At 49.0% G+C, this 17,395-nt stretch overlaps 1 protein-coding gene across 2 annotated transcripts in view; it reads left to right on the top strand.

The window, feature by feature from the left end:
- Positions 1-17,395, top strand: part of LOC119971925 (synaptojanin-2-like) — a 206,679-nt gene that overhangs the window by 146,370 nt on the left and 42,914 nt on the right. For both annotated transcript variants that reach the window (XR_005461948.1, XM_038808263.1), the window contains exons 16-18: positions 1,606-1,764; positions 12,586-12,742; positions 16,225-16,336. Coding sequence is in view for 1 of the 2 variants with exons in the window: in XM_038808263.1 (XP_038664191.1) it covers positions 1,606-1,764; positions 12,586-12,742; positions 16,225-16,336 (428 nt within the window). In the remaining variant the exon portion in view is untranslated. The remainder of the gene's footprint in view (positions 1-1,605; positions 1,765-12,585; positions 12,743-16,224; positions 16,337-17,395) is intronic.

Genomic DNA, 17,395 nt, shown 5'->3' with positions numbered 1-17,395 from the left:
GGGGGTGAAACGGGGTGAAATGCAGACACGGGGAGAATGTGCAAACTCCACACAGACAGTGACCCAGGGCCGGGATTCGAACCTGGGTCCTCAGCGCCGTAGGCAGCAATGCTAACCACTGTGCCACCATGCTGCCTGTGCTGCCTGTTCTTGATTAATCCCTGCCTCTGCAAATGCAGATTAATTCTTTCACTCAGAATTGCTTCCAGTAGCTTCCCCGAGGTAAGATTGACTGGCCTTTAGTTTCCTGGTTCACCCCTTCCTCCATTCTTGAATAATTGTACCACATTAGCTATCCTCCGTAGCACCTCTCTTGTTGCCAGAGAGGAATTGAAAAACATGAGATGTGCATGAGCAATTCCATCGGAGGTAGGGCAGGACGACATTGAGGGTCCCAACCAGTCACCTTGCCTACAATCACAGCAGAGATTGAATGGAGGTATTCATAATCTGGGACGTAAATAGGAGAACATGTTTTCACTGGCACCGTTGTAAGCAGAGGACACATCTTACAGTGATTGACATGGCAAGTAGGTTTTTATCCAGTTAGGAGTTGTGATTAGAACGCACAGCTTGAAAGCGTGGTGAAAATTGATCCAATAATACCTTTTAGAGTGAAGTTGCATGAATACTTGAAGAGGAATAAATTGCCTAGCTATTGGCAAAGGGACAAGTCTTTCAAGGAGCTCACAGAGGCATATTGAGCTGAATCGTCTCATCATATTCTGTATTATTCTGTGATTCAATAAGACAGGAACTCGGGTGAAACTTGTACTTACTGTGTCTCACCATAAAAATATGCCATAATGGAGGAGTCCAGAAATGTTATTGGTTTGTGGCTGGTGTTGAATTTCATCTTTACCGGAGACATGCAAAGATATGTTAATTCTCTGCCTTCGCATTTGTTAGCGGAGTTAAATGAGTCGAGTTCTTCAGACCGTATGAAACTTTAACGAAACGTTTTTTAATGCCACATGCATGCTAAAACTCAGCTGTCTTGACTACAGCTCGGTCCAAGCAGCTCTCTCCGAACAAAGCCCCCACGCAATTATTTGTACTGTTTTGATTTGATACAGAGTGATTCAAAATGATTCAACATGATTGAATGATTCAAATAGTACAATGCAAACGATTATCAGTAACGGCAACATGAAGGGATTACAGTCATTCCCGATTTAGATGACATGGACACACTGTTTTACATACATTTCTCCTAATCGTTCCGGAGGTACATTTTGCCCACCTGCTTTGTAATACGAAAGGACCGTATCTAAACAATCGGTCTGTGATGGGGTGGTAATCTGCTCCATGTCCCTGATATTTGCATGTAGCTACTATGTCTTTCCGAGACAGGCCCTATTAGTTATGTGTTACCTGTGGTGTGCTGGCTTATACTATGCTAATTTGATTAGGTTCTTGGAGACTGCCGGTTTAACCCTTTCCGGGCAGGTTTTCCTTGCTGCCCTAAGTGTACCCTGAGGCTCCGTTTTCCCTACTACACCATTCTTATCTCTTCCGCAGCATCCTCCTATTTTCGGATTTGATATACAAATCTCTCTCCTATTTCCTCGATTTGGTTGCATAATTTTTGATTTCTTGTGACAGGGAAGGAGTGTTTTCTCCCATGACTATGTGTTCTGGTGCGGTGATTCAAACTTCCGCATTGATCTTCCATACGAGGAGGTCCTCCATCACATTAAGAGGCAGGACTGGAAAACTCTTCAGGCCTTTGACCAGCTGCAGCAACAGAAAACCGATAACAAAGTGAGTGCACAGAACAATGAGAAGGCAGTAAACATGGATTTGTTTTCAGTGCAATGCTTTTTTCCTGTTGTCACAACCACAGTTTCAGAAAGAATATTGGCTGATCCCAGAACAGCATTTTTGAAGTAAAATAAGAGCAATGGTGTTCTAGTGAAGAATATGTCAGGATTGTTTTGGGAAATTCAGAATAGAAATATAGCAGTTCCATTTATAAGGCTGTTACCCACGTGAGAACCCGGACAATTATAAGAACAAGGCTTAAGTGATTCATAAATAACTAGATATATTATTCTCCATTGATTTCTAATGATAGTTCAATGAAAGACATTTTCTTTAATTATATACAAATAAGAGTATCTGCCCCAATCTCCAAATCTAATGTCACAGATTTGAGCACATTATCAAGGGTTCTTTGCAGTGTTATTTATGTCTTGTTTCCAGTGAGCACTTGGCTGTTTGGCTGCAAGTCTAACAATTCCACTGATATATATTTGTTGATTGTGGCCTCTATTATATGAACGATAGTCCGAATCTTCCGAGGGGTTGGATTTCCCAGTTTGCCAATCCGCTCCTATTTAGTTATCCTATAGCCGAGCTTCACATTTCTCACCTGGGCTTCTGAGCTGGACCTTCTGAGAAATGTGAGTCTTTCCCTGGTAGCGCAGGATCATTTGGGAAGCCCAATCATGCTACGGCAATAGCTGCTGTATTCCAGTAATTTTAAATTTCCCAATGCCACTTTGAGAAGCTATGGAGAGAAGGTAAGTGATAAGTGGATGAGGGCACAGAGTGCCAGATGGGTTGGAGGGGGTAGGGAGTTGGGGGGGGGGGGGGGGGGTGTGGGGGGAGTGTTCGGAGAGATGGCAAATGGGTCAGTCGGATAGTTGGGTGATTGGGAGTGGTTTGTGGGAGTTTGTTGAAGGGTTGGGGAGGTGGGGATATGGGTGTAGTCAGGTGGGGGGGGTAGTCGAGAGGTCGGGATAGTCAGGTGGTAGATGGGAGGTTTGGGGAGCTAGTCGGGGGGGGGGGGGGGGGGGGAGTGGAGGGGCGGGGTTTGTGGTGAGGGATCAGGAGTATTGTTACCCAAGAGTTGGAAGTGATTTCAATCCTTCAAGCATTTCTGAGTAACTATTCTGTTAACTCGGAACCATCCAAAGTCTCCAACTCAGAGTTTTGGACGGTTCCAGAAACAGGTAATTGCCCAATTGTAGCTGAAACTTCCCAGGCAATTTCCATGGAGTCCTTGTGTTGGGACTTCCGAAGGGTCCCCCAGTATATATTCCAGGTACTTCTGGGGTACAAGATTTGAGCTGATATGTGCATGTTAATGCAAAAAGCAGTGTGGACTCAGGAAGTAGGGAGGGGACTTTGCCAGACTTGGAATAAAGCATACCAGGTTGGATTCTCTGGGGCTGGGTTCTCCTCCTCGCGCCGGCGGTAATGGAGTCACAGATGAGGTGGATAATCCAGTGACGGGAAGAAAACATTTCCGGAGCTCCGGCCCCCACCTCTGTCGTCGGGATTGAGGTTCGTGCCTTACCGGGCCAGGCACCCTGTTCTCTGAGCCCGCGTGATTCTCCGGTCCACTGGGCCGGGAATCACATGGACGAGAATTACTACTGATCCTGACAAACATGTACCTGATGCTGTGGACCTCGCGGTGGGCAAAGGGTGTCACTCTTTAAGGGAGTTCTCACCAAAGTTCACCAGAGGGCCACATCCCCCCACCCCCCCCCCCCACTCCCATAATGCAAGACGTGTCCTCTCCTCCCCCCTCCCCCCCCCCCCCCCACTCCCATAATGCAAGATATGTCCTCTCCTCCCCCCTTCCCCCCCCTCAGAAGAGAAAGCCCGCTGTCTGGAAGCTGGAGAGCAGTCTATACAGAGGCAGTGAATGAAATGACTGCTTTAACGCTCAGCTTGGCAATACACCTGCTGGTTCAGACACAAGGAAGCAGCACCTGTCAATTCCTGGGAAAAGAAAAACAGATTTAAACCCCCTCAGATCTTTGATGTGCAAACCATTCATTTTTCTTTTTAATATTTATTTTACTAGGCTGTGATTGACAGTTTCAACACTGTCAACATTGTTCCATTCATCTCCCTTCATGGTTGAGTAACTTTGAAGTGGTCTAACCACAATGCTTATAAATATCAAATTTTGTGTGACAGCTTTTGGACCACTTCAAACAGAGTTAAGTGCTGTTAGTTGCTAGCACGAGTCGCTCAACTGTAAAGGGAGATGATTCGAAAGCACTTAATTCTGTTTGTGTTAAAACAGTGATTTTTTTCAGTGCCTCTGACTAGACTGTTCGCTAGCTTCCAGATAGCGGTCTCTCTTCTTGAAGGCTTCCAGATAGCGGTCTCTCTTCTGGAAGGCTTCCAGATAGCGGGTCTCTCTTCTGCAGGGCTTCCAGATAGGGGTCCGTCTTCTGAAGGGCGTCCTGACAAGAATCATCTCCTGGGGGGCTTCCTGCCCTGGGGGAGGGGGGTTTCTGCATGTCTAATCCTCTTAGTTGTTAATTCAGCTTCTCACAATGATTCTGAGATGCTAGTGAGAACTAGAAAACTCCTTGAGACCGAGCTACTCATCTGAAGCGCATCCTCAGCATGATGACAGCTGGTGGTGATGTGGCTCTCACTGTAACACTTGCATCTCATTTATGTGGTTCTTCATAAGAATATCCCTTGTCATCTGTAAGCCAGCATTTCATTCTGCTTCCTGTTCTAAGCAGCCTTGTAATGATCGATTGCAGCATTGTAACAGTTCCCAGGAAACCTGTCACAATCGTGCACGTCTGGCTAATGTTGTCACAGAGGAAGTTGGCAAAAATTGACATCCCGCCAAGCAACCCATCTGTGACCTGCCTTCTCCATTTATGTGCAGCCGACTGAGGAACTCCTGAAATAACAACATAGGCCGGAGTTTTGCAGGATCCAGGGAGGAGGAGCTGTTGGGTGACAGGGTAGGGGCGTGGAGGTCGTGTTAGGAAATAATTAATGTCTCCAAGTCCTTAAATTAAAACTGGGTTTTTAATTGTTTAATAGATTGCACTTATTGTTTAATAGACTGCACCAATATATAAAGAGGAAACAGATGGCACTGTTTTGTTGTTGAAGAAATTACTAAATGCAATAAACTTGGAATCGGAGAAGTCCAAACTTGCTTCCTCGTTCTTATTATATAGTTCCACTGGAGTTTAATGGGGGAGGAGGGCTGCAGATTTTGGGGCAACCATAAAATTAAATGTGAGGGGTTTGGGTGACATGTCTATTATTTTCCTCCTGCCGCTGACATTTTACCAGAGGTGGGGAAGGTGCCAGACAGCCCTCCAGCCCTTAGACCAATTCAGAACCTCTTCCAGCCACTGCTGGCTGGCACTTTGCCACGTGGTGAGATTGCCATGCAAACCCTTGTGGCTTCCTTGCAGGCTTGAGGATGAACCCACCCGATTGGGTACCCTGTGGTCCACAGAGAGTTCCGCTGATGGCAAAGAAATCTCCTGCTGGAAGATCACCCTCAAGGATGACCCACCCCTTGCAATGCTGCCTTATTGGCCCGTGAACTTGATCAACATACCTCCATTCCGAACGAAGCAGCCTCCATTGTGATTGATCCTGGCCAGCTGCAATCCCAGCAATGGCCACCACTCCCAGTGGTGCAGCTAGGACTTAAGAGCAACTGGCCTTCCAATTGGCCAGTAACTATTAGGCGCTGAACCTTTTCCTTTAAAGGGACAGAAGCCCTGACTGCAAGAAGTTAGCTGCCTAATTAATGTATAATGCAGTTGGAGCTTCAGTGACTGGCCAAGGCAGAGTTGCCTCTGATTTTCTGGTTTGATCAGGGCCACTGCTGCCTTATTAAATCCTGATCAATGGAACAGGAGTAGATCAGTATTCAGTGAGGTGATGACTACCTACCTTTGATCGCTACCTTTTTATACTTTGGCCTAGTAAAAATCTAGCAGTCCCAAATTCAGTATGATGAACTGTATCTACTGCCTTTTGTGGCAGAACGTTCCACATTCCCAACACCCATTTGCATGAAAAAATGTTTTCTAAATGCTTCACTGAGTGGACTGGCTCTGATTTTGAGGTTATGTCACATCATCCTAGATTCCTTCACCAGCAGGAAATGCCATACCTACCCTTTCAAAACCCTTAAAATGTCAACCAAATCACCCTAGATTCTCTGCATTGCAGGCAATATAAATGTAATCTCTCCTCATAATTTAACCTATGTAGTCCTGATGTCTGATGAATGAGTGCTGCACTCTTTCCAAGGATAATGTAGGTTTTCAAACATGCCGTGCTCAGAATTATACCTATACTCCAGAGGTGCTCATGTCAGGGTTTTATATGACTGAGAGAGACTTTATGTCCTTTAAAATGTAAGTGCCGACTTCCGGTTGCGGCTATGACCAGCTAAGTCGCACATTTGGCAGCTCCTGCGACAAAGGTGTCTAAGGGCCGATTGGAGGGCCACGACGGTACTGTAAAGACGAATCCCGGTGGGGGAAGGCTCCCTGAGGAGAGTGAGACCAACTTTATGGTCGGTACTCGGAGAGGGGCGACAAAAAAAGCGGCAGCAGCTCCCCAAAAAAAGCGGGGGAAGAGGACCAAAATGGTGGCCGGTGGCGCACTAGAAGATTGGAGAAAATGGGCGGAGGAGCAGCAGGCCGCTCTCCTCCGGTGTTTTACGGAGCTGAAAGTGGAACTCTTAGAGTCCATGAACGCGACGACCACAAGGCTGATGGGGGCCCAGGCGACCCAAGAGGCGTCGATAAGAGAGCTGCAGCAGGAGATGGCGGTGAGGGAGGAGGAAGCCACGGTCCTTGTGGGAAAGGTGGAGGTGCACGAGGCACTTCACCTGAAATGGCAGAGCCGCTTTGAGGAGCTGGACACGCGAATGAGGCGGAAGAACTTGAGGATCCTGGGCCTAGCAGAAGGCCTGGAGGGGCCTGATCTCCCGAAATATGTAGCGGAGATGTTGAGCTCCCTGATGGGAGAGGGGGCCGGTCCATCGCCCCTGGAGCTGGAAGAAGCATATCGGGTCATGGCTAGGCGGCCTAGGGCAAACGAGCCCCCGAGGGCGGTGCTGGTGCGGTTCCAGCGTTTCTGCGATCGGGAGAAAGTGCTGAGGTGGGCCAAGAGGGAGAAAAGCAGCAAATGGGAGAATTCGACGGTGCGGATATATCAGGACTGGAGTGCGGAGGTGGCAAAGCGGCGGGCCCGGTTTAACCGAACGAAGGCGGTGCTGCACGCAAAAAGGATCAAGTTTGGAATGCTGCAGCCAGCGCGCTTGTGGGTCACCTACAAGGACCAGCACCATTACTTTGAGACCCCAGAGGAGGCATGGACTTTTGTTCGGGAGGAAAAGCTGGACCTGAACTAGAACTTGGGAACGCCGGCGGTCGAGGCCGCCCGAGTACCCTTGACTGATCAAGTGGCCCATGTCTTTTTTAGGCCAGGTCGGAACTTGGTTAAAGTTGATGGATCGTTTGGTTTCTTTGAAACTTGTGTTATGGGGGGTTTCTTTGTTCCTTTTTGTGTGTCTCTTCCCGTTGCCAACTTCCCTTAATTATTGTTGTTGTAGGGGGGGCTTTTTTACTGTTTTTTGATCTGTTCTTTAAGGGTTATGGTTACTGTTGGTTAAGTACGTTATTATTGGGTAGTTATTTAGTTATTTAGTTATGCAGGCATAGTTATGTATTTATGTATTTATTTGCGATTTGTTAATTATATTGTTATATTGTTAAGTTGGGGAGGCGGGACGGGGGGGGAGCAAGTGGGTTATGCGTGTTTTCTTTTTCTCTTTTTTCTTCCTCTCGTTTTAAGGGGGCTTTGTTATCGGTGTGGATGGGGACGGGGGTGGAATTGAAGATGGCGGGGTAGGGTGTGGCCGGGCGAAAGCGCGGGCTCTCCCCTGTTTCCTGCGCGCGGGACGGAGGAAGGGGGAGGAGAGAAGAGTGGGGTGTGGCCAGCAATGGCGGCTTTTCCCGCGCTGAAGCGGAGTCAGAGAGGGATGGCAAGGGGGGGGGGGAGGGCCCTCCCCCCCCACATCGGGAGGAGTCGGAGTGTGGCGGGGCAGCCGGGTCAGCGAAAACCAGCTGACTCTCGGGAGTACGATGGTGGATACACTGCGGCTAGGAGGGGTCCTAGCCAGGGGAGGGGGGGGGGGGGAAGGGGGGTTAGGGGGGGATACCGGGTTGCTGCTGGAAAGGCTGAGGACGGGAAGGGAAGAACGGGAGGAGAGAGGGGGGGGGGGCCATCGCCATGGGGAACGGGTCAGAAGGGGAGGGTCGACCCGGGGCGAACAGGGGACAGAACATGGCTAATAGACAGGGGAAAGGGACGGGTCGCGCCGCGACCCGGTTGATTACTTGGAATGTGAGGGGGCTGAACGGACCGGTCAAGAGATCAAGGGTTTTTTCACACCTAAAGGGACTGCAGGCGGATGTGGCAATGTTGCAGGAGACTCACTTGAGAGTAGTAGACCAGGTGCGCCTGAGAAGGGGGTGGGTGGGACAGGTGTTCCACTCAGGCTTGGACGCAAAGAACCGGGGGGTGGCGATTTTGGTGGGAAAGAGGGTGTCGTTCGTGGCGGCGCAGGTGGTAGCAGATAAGGAGGGTAGGTACGTGATGGTGAAGGGTAGGCTGCAGGGAGAGAATGTGGTGCTGGTAAATGTATATGCCCCGAATTGGGATGACGCGGGTTTTATGAGGCGCCTGTTGGGCCTCATTCCGGGTCTGGAGGCAGGAGGCCTGATCATGGGGGGGGACTTCAACACAGTGCTCGACCCTGGGCTGGACAGATCGAGTTCCAGGACGAATAGGAGGCCGGCAGCGGCGGAGGTACTAAGGGGGTTCATGGAGCAGATGGGGGGGGTAGACCCTTGGAGATTTGGCAGGCCAAGGGCGAGGGAGTATTCTTTTTTCTCCCACGTCCACAGGGTGTACTCCAGAATAGACTTTTTTGTACTGAGCAGGGGGCTGATTTCGAGAGTGCAGGACACGGAGTACTCGGCCATTGCGATTTCGGACCATGCACCACACTGGGTAGAGGTAGAACTGGGGGAAGCACGGGACCAGCGCCCGCTGTGGCGCCTGGATGTGGGGCTGCTGGCGGACGATGAGGTGTGCGGAAGGGTCCGGAAGGGCATTGAGAGATATCTGGGCACGAACGACATGGGCGAGGTGAAGGTGGGGGTAGTCTGGGAGGCCCTGAAAGCAGTGATCAGAGGAGAGCTGATCTCCATAAGGGCACACAGAGAAAGGAAGGAGAGGCAGGAGAGGGAGAGACTGGTGGGGGAACTTATAGAAGTGGACAGGAGATATGCGGAGACACCAGAGGAGGGGCTGTTGAGGGAGCGGCGCAGTTTACAGGCCCAGTTTGACCTACTGACCACTAGGAAGGCGGAGACGCAATGGAGAAGGGCACAGGGTGCGGTCTATGAGTACGGGGAAAAGGCGAGCAGGATGCTAGCACACCAGCTGCGCAAGCGAGATGCAGCCAGAGAGATTGGGGGAGTGAGAGAGAAGGGAGGGAACATAGTGCAGAAGGGGCAAGAGGTGAACGGGGTCTTCAGGGATTTCTACAGGGAATTGTACCGGTCTGAGCCGCCCAGGAGGAGGGGGGGAATGGAGAACTTCCTCGATAGATTGAGGTTCCCAAAGGTCCAGGAGGAACGGGTGGAGGGGCTGGGGGCGCCGATAGAGCTGCAGGAACTAGTTAAAGGGATAGGCCAGATGCAGGCGGGGAAGGCGCCGGGGCCGGATGGGTTCCCGGTGGAATTTTATAAGAAGTATGTGGACTTGGTGGGTCCAGTGCTGGTGCGAGCCTTCAATGAGGCGCGAGAGGGGGGGGCTCTGCCCCCGACAATGTCACAGGCCCTGATCTCCTTGATCCTGAAGCGGGACAAAGACCCTGTACAGTGCGGGTCCTATAGGCCTATCTCCCTCTTGAATGTAGATGCCAAACTGTTGGCAAAGGTCCTGGCAACCAGAATAGAGGATTGTGTGCCAGGGGTAATCCATGAGGACCAGACGGGTTTCGTAAAGGGACGACAACTTAATACAAATGTCCGGAGGCTGTTGAATGTAATTATGATGCCAGCAGTGGAGGGGGAGGCTGAGATAGTGGTAGCACTGGATGCGGAGAAGGCATTCGATAGGGTGGAGTGGGAATACCTGTGGGAGACGCTGGAACGGTTTGGGTTTGGGGAGGGATTTATCAAGTGGGTGAAGCTGCTGTATTCGGCCCCGATGGCGAGTGTGGTTACAAACGGGAGGAGGTCGGAGTATTTTGGGCTCCATCGAGGTACCAGGCAGGGATGCCCCCTATCCCCCTTACTATTTGCATTAGCGATCGAACCGTTGGCGATGGCACTGAGGGGTTCAGGGGGTTGGAGAGGACTGACAAGGGGAGGGGAGGAGCATCGGGTATCACTCTATGCGGATGATTTGTTGTTGTATGTGGCGGATCCGGAAGGGGGAATGCCGGAGGTAATGGAAATACTAGCGGAGTATGGGGACTTTTCGGGATATAAATTAAATGTGGGTAAAAGTGAGGTCTTTGTGATACACCCGGGAGACCAGGGGGAGGGAATTGGGTGGCTCCCCTTTAGGAGAGCAGTAAAGAGCTTCAGGTACTTGGGGGTGCAGGTGGCAAGGAGCTGGGGGACCCTCCACAAGCTGAACTTTTCAAGGCTGGTGGAGCAGATGGAGGAGGAGTTCAAGAGGTGGGACATGGTACCGCTGTCGCTAGCAGGGAGGGTGCAGTCAGTCAAAATGACGGTCCTCCCGAGGTTCTTGTTTCTGTTCCAGTGCTTGCCCATCTTCCTCCCCAGGGCCTTCTTCAAGAAGGTAACTAGCAGCATTATGGGCTATGTGTGGGCGCATGGCACCCCTAGAGTGAGAAGGATTTTCTTGGAACGGAGTAGGGACAGTGGAGGATTAGCGCTACCCAATCTTTCCGGATACTACTGGGCGGCGAACGCATCGATGGTGCGCAAGTGGGTGATGGAGGGGGAGGGGGCAGCTTGGAAACGTATGGAGAGGGCGTCCTGCGGCAATACAAGCCTGGGGGCGCTAGTAACGGCACCATGGCCGCTCCCCCCCACAAGGTATACCACGAGTCCGGTAGTGGCGGCCACCCTTAAAATCTGGGGGCAGTGGAGGCGACACAGGGGGGAAGTGGGGGGTCTGATGGCGGCGCCACTGAGAGGGAACCACAGATTTGTCCCGGGGAACACTGGCGGGGGATTCCAGAGCTGGCACAGGGCGGGCATCAGGCAACTGAGGGACATGTTCATAGAGGGGAGGTTTGCGAACCTGGGAGAGCTGGAGGAGAAATTTGAGCTCCCCCCGGGGAACACGGTTAGATACCTGCAGGTGAAGGCATTTGCCAGACGACAGGTGGAAGGATTCCCCTTGCTTCACGATGGAGGGGCGAGTGATAGGGTGCTGTCAGGGGCCTGGGTCGGAGAAGGGAAGGTCTCGGACATCTACAAAATAATGCAGGAGGTGGAGGAGGTACCGATAGAGGAGCTGAAAGACAAGTGGGAAGCGGAGCTGGGAGAGCAGATAGAAGATGGGACATGGGCGGATGCCCTAGAGAGGGTCAATTCGTCGTCGTCGTGCGCAAGGTTGGGCCTCATCCAATTTAAGGTGCTGCACAGAGCCCATATGACGGGGACTAGGATGAGTCGGTTCTTCGGGGGGGAGGACAGGTGTGTTAGGTGTTCGGGAAGCCCTGCGAACCATGTACATATGTTCTGGATGTGTCCGGCACTGGAAGAGTTCTGGGAGGGGGTGGCGGGGACGGTATCGAGAGTGGTGGGAACCAGGGTCAAACCAGGGTGGGGGCTAGCGATTTTTGGGGTTGGGGTGGAGCCAGGAGTACAGGAGGCAAGGGAGGCCGGAATATTGGCCTTTGCGTCCTTGGTAGCTCGGGGAAGGATCTTGATTCAGTGGAGGGACACAAGGCCACCAAGCGTGAACACCTGGTTAAACGACATGGCAAGCTTCATCCAATTGGAAAGAATCAAATTCGCCCTGAGAGGGTCGGTACAGGGGTTCTTCCGGCGGTGGCAGCCCTTCCTTGACTTTCTGGATCAGAGATAGGAACTGGAGGCCGGAACAGCAGCAACCCGGGGAGAAAAGGGGGGGGGGGGGGAAGGGAGGGGGGGGGGGGGGGGGGGATAGCAACGAAGGGAGCACGTCAGCGGGGGGTCGCGGGCAATGACTGCCCGAGGCCATCGGCAGAAAGGGAAAAACGGTTTGGTTGCTAGACTGATAGCGCGGGGGGGGGGAGGGAGGGTGGGGGGGTGCGCGTGGGGGAGGGCGTGGGGAGGTTTTTCCAGGGGGGACTTGTGGTGTTATAATTTAAAATGTAATAGGGGTAAATGTTTGTATCGAAAAATTTCAATAAAAATTATTTAAAAAAAAAATGTAAGTGCCCTTATTATCAATGCTATCATTCGATTAGCTATTTTGACTGTTCGTTCCTCTAATATTCATAGCTTTTCGCAATTTAGAAATTATTCAATCTATCCTTTTTTTGCTGCAACGCCTGCCTTGAAATGCAGTAGTGGTTTACAGATTATTACCAGTTTTGTAACAAGCCATGCAATGAGTATCATGGATGTCTCAGTACGAACTTTATTCCATGGGAAAAGTGCGTGGTACTGTTTAACTGCTAAATTCAAAAATTGCAGCTGTCAGATTTTCTGACGGTTTTCTTATATATTTAAAAAATATCTTTCCGTTGATTGCATTAATGCTATTTTAAATTAAAATAACATGTATTTTTTCATCAAGATTTTTAAAGATTTCTTTGAAGGCACCATCAACTTTGCTCCAACATACAAATATGATGTGGGAACAGCTGTTTATGACAGCAGTGACAAATGCAGAACCCCTGCCTGGACTGACCGAGTGCTGTTGTGGAGAAAAAAATGGCCCTCTAATACATTGGGTATGATCATAACAAATTGGAACTTTATTCTAGCTGTAGCTTATGTATCATCTACGTTGTAAAGAAATAACAATGATAATTGGTGCAACTTTCATCTTGTCGCAATGTTCAGGCAGCAAGACAGTAACTTCCACCAGAGGACAGAACCAATTTATAGAACATACAGTGCAGAAGGAGACCATTTGGCCCATCGAGTCTACACCGACTCACTTAAGCCCTCACTTCCACCCTATCCCTGTAACTCAATAACCCCTCTTAACCTTTTTGGACACTAAGGGCAAATTGGCATGGCCAATCCACCTAACCTGCATGTCCTTTGGGCTGTGGGAGGAAACCGGAGCACTCGGAGGAAACCCACGCAGACACAGGGAGAACGTGCCGACTCCGCACAGACAGTGACCCAGTGGGTCACCACATATAGACCTATCTACATATAGGCCTATCTACATATAGACCATCTACATATAGACCTTTTTTTAAAGGTGTATTTGTTCTTATGAATAATTGTTTAAGTAGATATAGAGCAATAATTTCACTTGTGTACAGTGAACACATATTTTTGTTAATTGGTATTAGTTGATCTCTGGTAACATTGTTCACAGATTTAATTGGAATATGTAAATACCAGTGGTTAATTGAACACAAATGTACTTGGTGACCAATTAATAGCTTGATAGTTCAAAACTTGAGCATTATTGAAGCAAGAGACCTGCTGCCAAAGTTTTTCATCCTGCACTCATCGGGACAGACACAAGAATACCAAATTTCAAAGGAAACAACAACTGCATGAGAAAAAACGTGCCGATTGGTTGGCAACTTTACTCTGATTTGTTGCTTTCACCTTTTCTGACCATGTTCCTGCCACTAATTTCCACCCATCTTCCACCTTCTCAAATAATTTGTATGTCTGCTTGTGAACGAGTTGTTGCTTTGTGTGAAATTGAATGCAGTTTTCTATCATTCTGAGATAGCATGCTTTGTTTTTGCACGTCCTTTTATCTAGCCAGATTTTGGAAGAACTGGCGCGGAATTCTCCGACCCCCCGCAGGGTCGGGGAATCGCCCAGGGCGGGCGTAAATCCCGCCCCCGCCGTGGCCGGAATTCTCCGTCACCCAGGAATCGGCGGGCCCCCCGCGCCGATCGGCAGGCCCCCCGAGGCGATTCTCCGGCCCATGATGGGCCGAAGTCCCGCCGCTGTCAGGCCTCTCCCGCCGGCGTGGTTTAAACCACCACCACAAACATTGTAAGGAATGATCATAGAGAAATTCCCATAATGAGTCAAGATAATTATTAAAGGATTAATGGTGCTCATTGGACATTTAGCAAAACCAAAGGGAGAAATTCAACTGCAGCTCTAGAGGATGTAGGAAGTGCAAGAGGAAACTTGAGAAAGCAATTAGAAGAACAGAAAGGGGGTATGAAAAGGGGTATGTGAGTAAGATTAGGGAGAACCCAAGATATTCTATAAATCCATTAAGGGGAAGAGGTTAACCAGGCAAAGGGTAGGGCCTATTCGAGACCAAGGGGGCAATCTGTGAATCCGCAGGACGTTGCTAGGGTGTTAAATAAATACTTCCCATCCATCTTTACTGAGGAGAAAAAGGACATTGGTACCGAATTCAGGAAAAGGGACTGTGAAGGCCTTGAGCAGTTTGACTTGGGAAGTGAGGAGCTATTGGAGGTTTTGACGGGCTTAAAATAGACAAATCCCCAGGCCCGGATGAATTGCATCTCAGGCTGCTGTGGGAGGCAAGAAATTGCAGGGGCTCTGACGCAAGTTTTTAATTCCTCTTTGGCCACGGGAGAAGTGCCAGAGGCCTGGAGAACAGCTAATGTTGTTTCACCTTTCAAGAAGGGTGGTAGAGATAAACCAGGGAATTACAGACCGGTGAGCCTCATGTCAGTAGTAGGGAAACTATTGGAGAAAATTCTGAAGGAGAGAATTAATTTCCATTTGGAAAGGCATGGGTTGATTATGGATAGTCAGCATGGCTTTGTCAGAGGGAGGTCATGCCTAACGAATTTGATAGAATTTTTTGATAAAATGAATGAGTATATGGATGAAAGAAATAGTTTACATGGATTTTAGCAACGCCTTTGTCAAGATGCCACATGGGAGACAGATTGAGACGGTTGAAGCACATGAAATTCAAGTAAACCTGTTGAGATGGATTCAAAACAGGCTTAGAAAGAGGACACAAAGGGTGATGGTAGAAGACTGTTTGAGTAACTGGAGGCCAGTGTTCAGCAGTGTGCCACAGGGGTCAGTGCTGGGTCCCTTATGTTTGTTTTATATTTTTATATATAAATGATATAGACGAGAACGTGATGCAGATAACACAAAGATTGGTAGGGTGGTTAACGATGAAGAAGAGGGTTGCAGGTCACAGGAAGATGTAGATGGTTTGGTCAGATGGACAGAGCAGTGGCAGATAATATTTAACCCTGATAAGTGTGAGGAGATGAAAAAGAAACAGGACAAGGGAGTGTGTAATGAATGGCAGGACACTAGGAAGCTCAGAGGAACAAATGGATCTTGGGGTACTCGTTCACAGATCCGTGAAGGTGGAAGAGCAGGTGAATAGGGAAGTTAAGAAGGCATATGAGACACTTGCCTTTATCAGTCGTGGCATAGAATATAAGGGCAAGGAGGATATATTGGAGCTGTACAGAATGTTGGTTAGGCTTCAGCTGTGTGCAGTTCTGGTCACCTCACTATAGAAAGGAGGTACAGAGCCTCATGTCACTGGAGGAGGTACAGAGGAAATTCACCAGGATGTTGCCTGGGATGGAGCATCTCAACTATAAGGAGAGGCTTGGATTTTTTTCTCTAGAGCAGAGGGGCTGGTTTAGCTCACAGGGGCTGGTTTAGCTCACAAGGCTAAATCACTGGCTTTTAAAGCAGACCAAGCAGGCCAGCAGCACGGTTCGATTCCCGTACCAGCCTCCCCGGACAGGCGCCGGAATGTGGCGACTAGGGGCTTTTCACAGTAACTTCATTGAAGCCTACTCGTGACAATAAGCGATTTTCATTTTTCATTTTCAGAAGGCTGAGGGGGGTATGATTAAGACGTATACGATTATGAGGGGTTTGGACAGGGTAAATAGGAAGTATCTGTTCCCCTTGGCTGAGGGGGTCAATCACAAGGGGGCATAGTTTTAGGGTGAGGGGCAGCAGATTCCGAGTGGATTTGAGAGCCTGGAATGCACTGCCTGGGAATTTAGTGGAGCATGGAAACCTCATGACCTTTAAAAAGCACTTGAAACACCATCACATTTAAGGATATGGGACATGTGCTGGTAAGTGGGATTAACACAAGATTAAGGATAGTTATTGTCTCAGTACACTCTCGAAGAGCCAAAGGACCTTTTCTGCGCTGTATGGCTCTAAGACTATTTAATCATGGCAATAAGTAACTTTGACTTTTAAGTGATGAATGATCCACAGTGTTTATTTAACATTTTCAATTTCTGCATTTCAGGTATAAATCTAAGAGGGCCTGACTATGAAGCAGAAACAAATGCCAGGAACATGTGGACTCCAGGTGATCTGCTGTATTATGGGAGAGCAGAGTTGAATGCGTCTGATCATAGGTATGTGACTGTGACCCTATTTTTATTATGGATGTCAAGATAGCGGAGGACAGTTTGCAATTAGCTGATTAAATATTAGCATGTTTAGTGGAACATATGTTGCGATGCATGTGGTAGATCTGGCTATGTATCATAGTTAAGTGGCCATTCTGATGAATATTGAAAGGATAGAAGGTGTCCAAACCGATCAGCATGTTGAAGGATGGAGGGCGACACTGTGGAGCAGTGGTTAGTACTGCTGCCTCATGGCGCCGAGGACCCTGGGTTCGATCCTGGCCCCAGGTCACTGTCCGTGTGGAGTTTGCACATTGTCCCCGTATTTGCATGGGCCTCACCCTCCACGGTAGCATTGTGGATAGCACAATTGCTTCACAGCTCCAGGGTCCCAGGTTTGATTCCGGCTTGGGTCACTGTCTGTGTGGAGCCTGCACATCCTCCCCGTGTGAGCGTGTGTTTCCTCCGGGTGCTCCGGTTTCCTCCCACAGTCCAAAGATGTACAGGTTAGGTAGATTGGCCATGATAAATTTCCCTTAGTGTCCAAAATTGCCCTTAGTGTTGGGTGGGGTTACTGGGCTATGGGGATAGGGTGGAGATGTTGACCTTGGGTAGGGTGCTCTTTCCAAGAGCCGGTGCAGACTCGATGGGCTGAATGGCCTCCTGCTGCACTGTAAATTCTATGATAATCTATGAAACCCAAAGATGTGCAGGATAGGTGTATTGGCCACACTAAATTATATTTAGCCCCTTAATTGGCAAAAATAAAATTGGGTACTCTAAATTTAAAAAAAAAAAATTTTTATTAAGATTTTCACAAAATATAAACAACAAAACAATATTAACAAAACAACCATGGTAAAAACCCAAGAACAACACCCACCCAACTACAAAAGCAACTGCAAACAAAAGAAAAAAAACAAAAAAAACCCAAACAACAAAAGGGAAAGAGATAACACCTGCCACATCCCACAAACCCATGTACACAGTTCTCCCTCCCACCGAACCAGACCCCCTCCAAACTTCCCCTCTAACTCCCCCAAGCTCGCGAACCTCCCCTCCACA

This window comes from Scyliorhinus canicula, chromosome 1 (genome assembly GCF_902713615.1).
Source record: "Scyliorhinus canicula chromosome 1, sScyCan1.1, whole genome shotgun sequence".
In the NCBI taxonomy this organism is placed as follows: domain Eukaryota; kingdom Metazoa; phylum Chordata; class Chondrichthyes; order Carcharhiniformes; family Scyliorhinidae; genus Scyliorhinus; species Scyliorhinus canicula.
The sequence above is the reverse complement of the archived record's forward strand: the minus strand, read 5'-3'. Positions and strand labels throughout refer to the sequence as shown.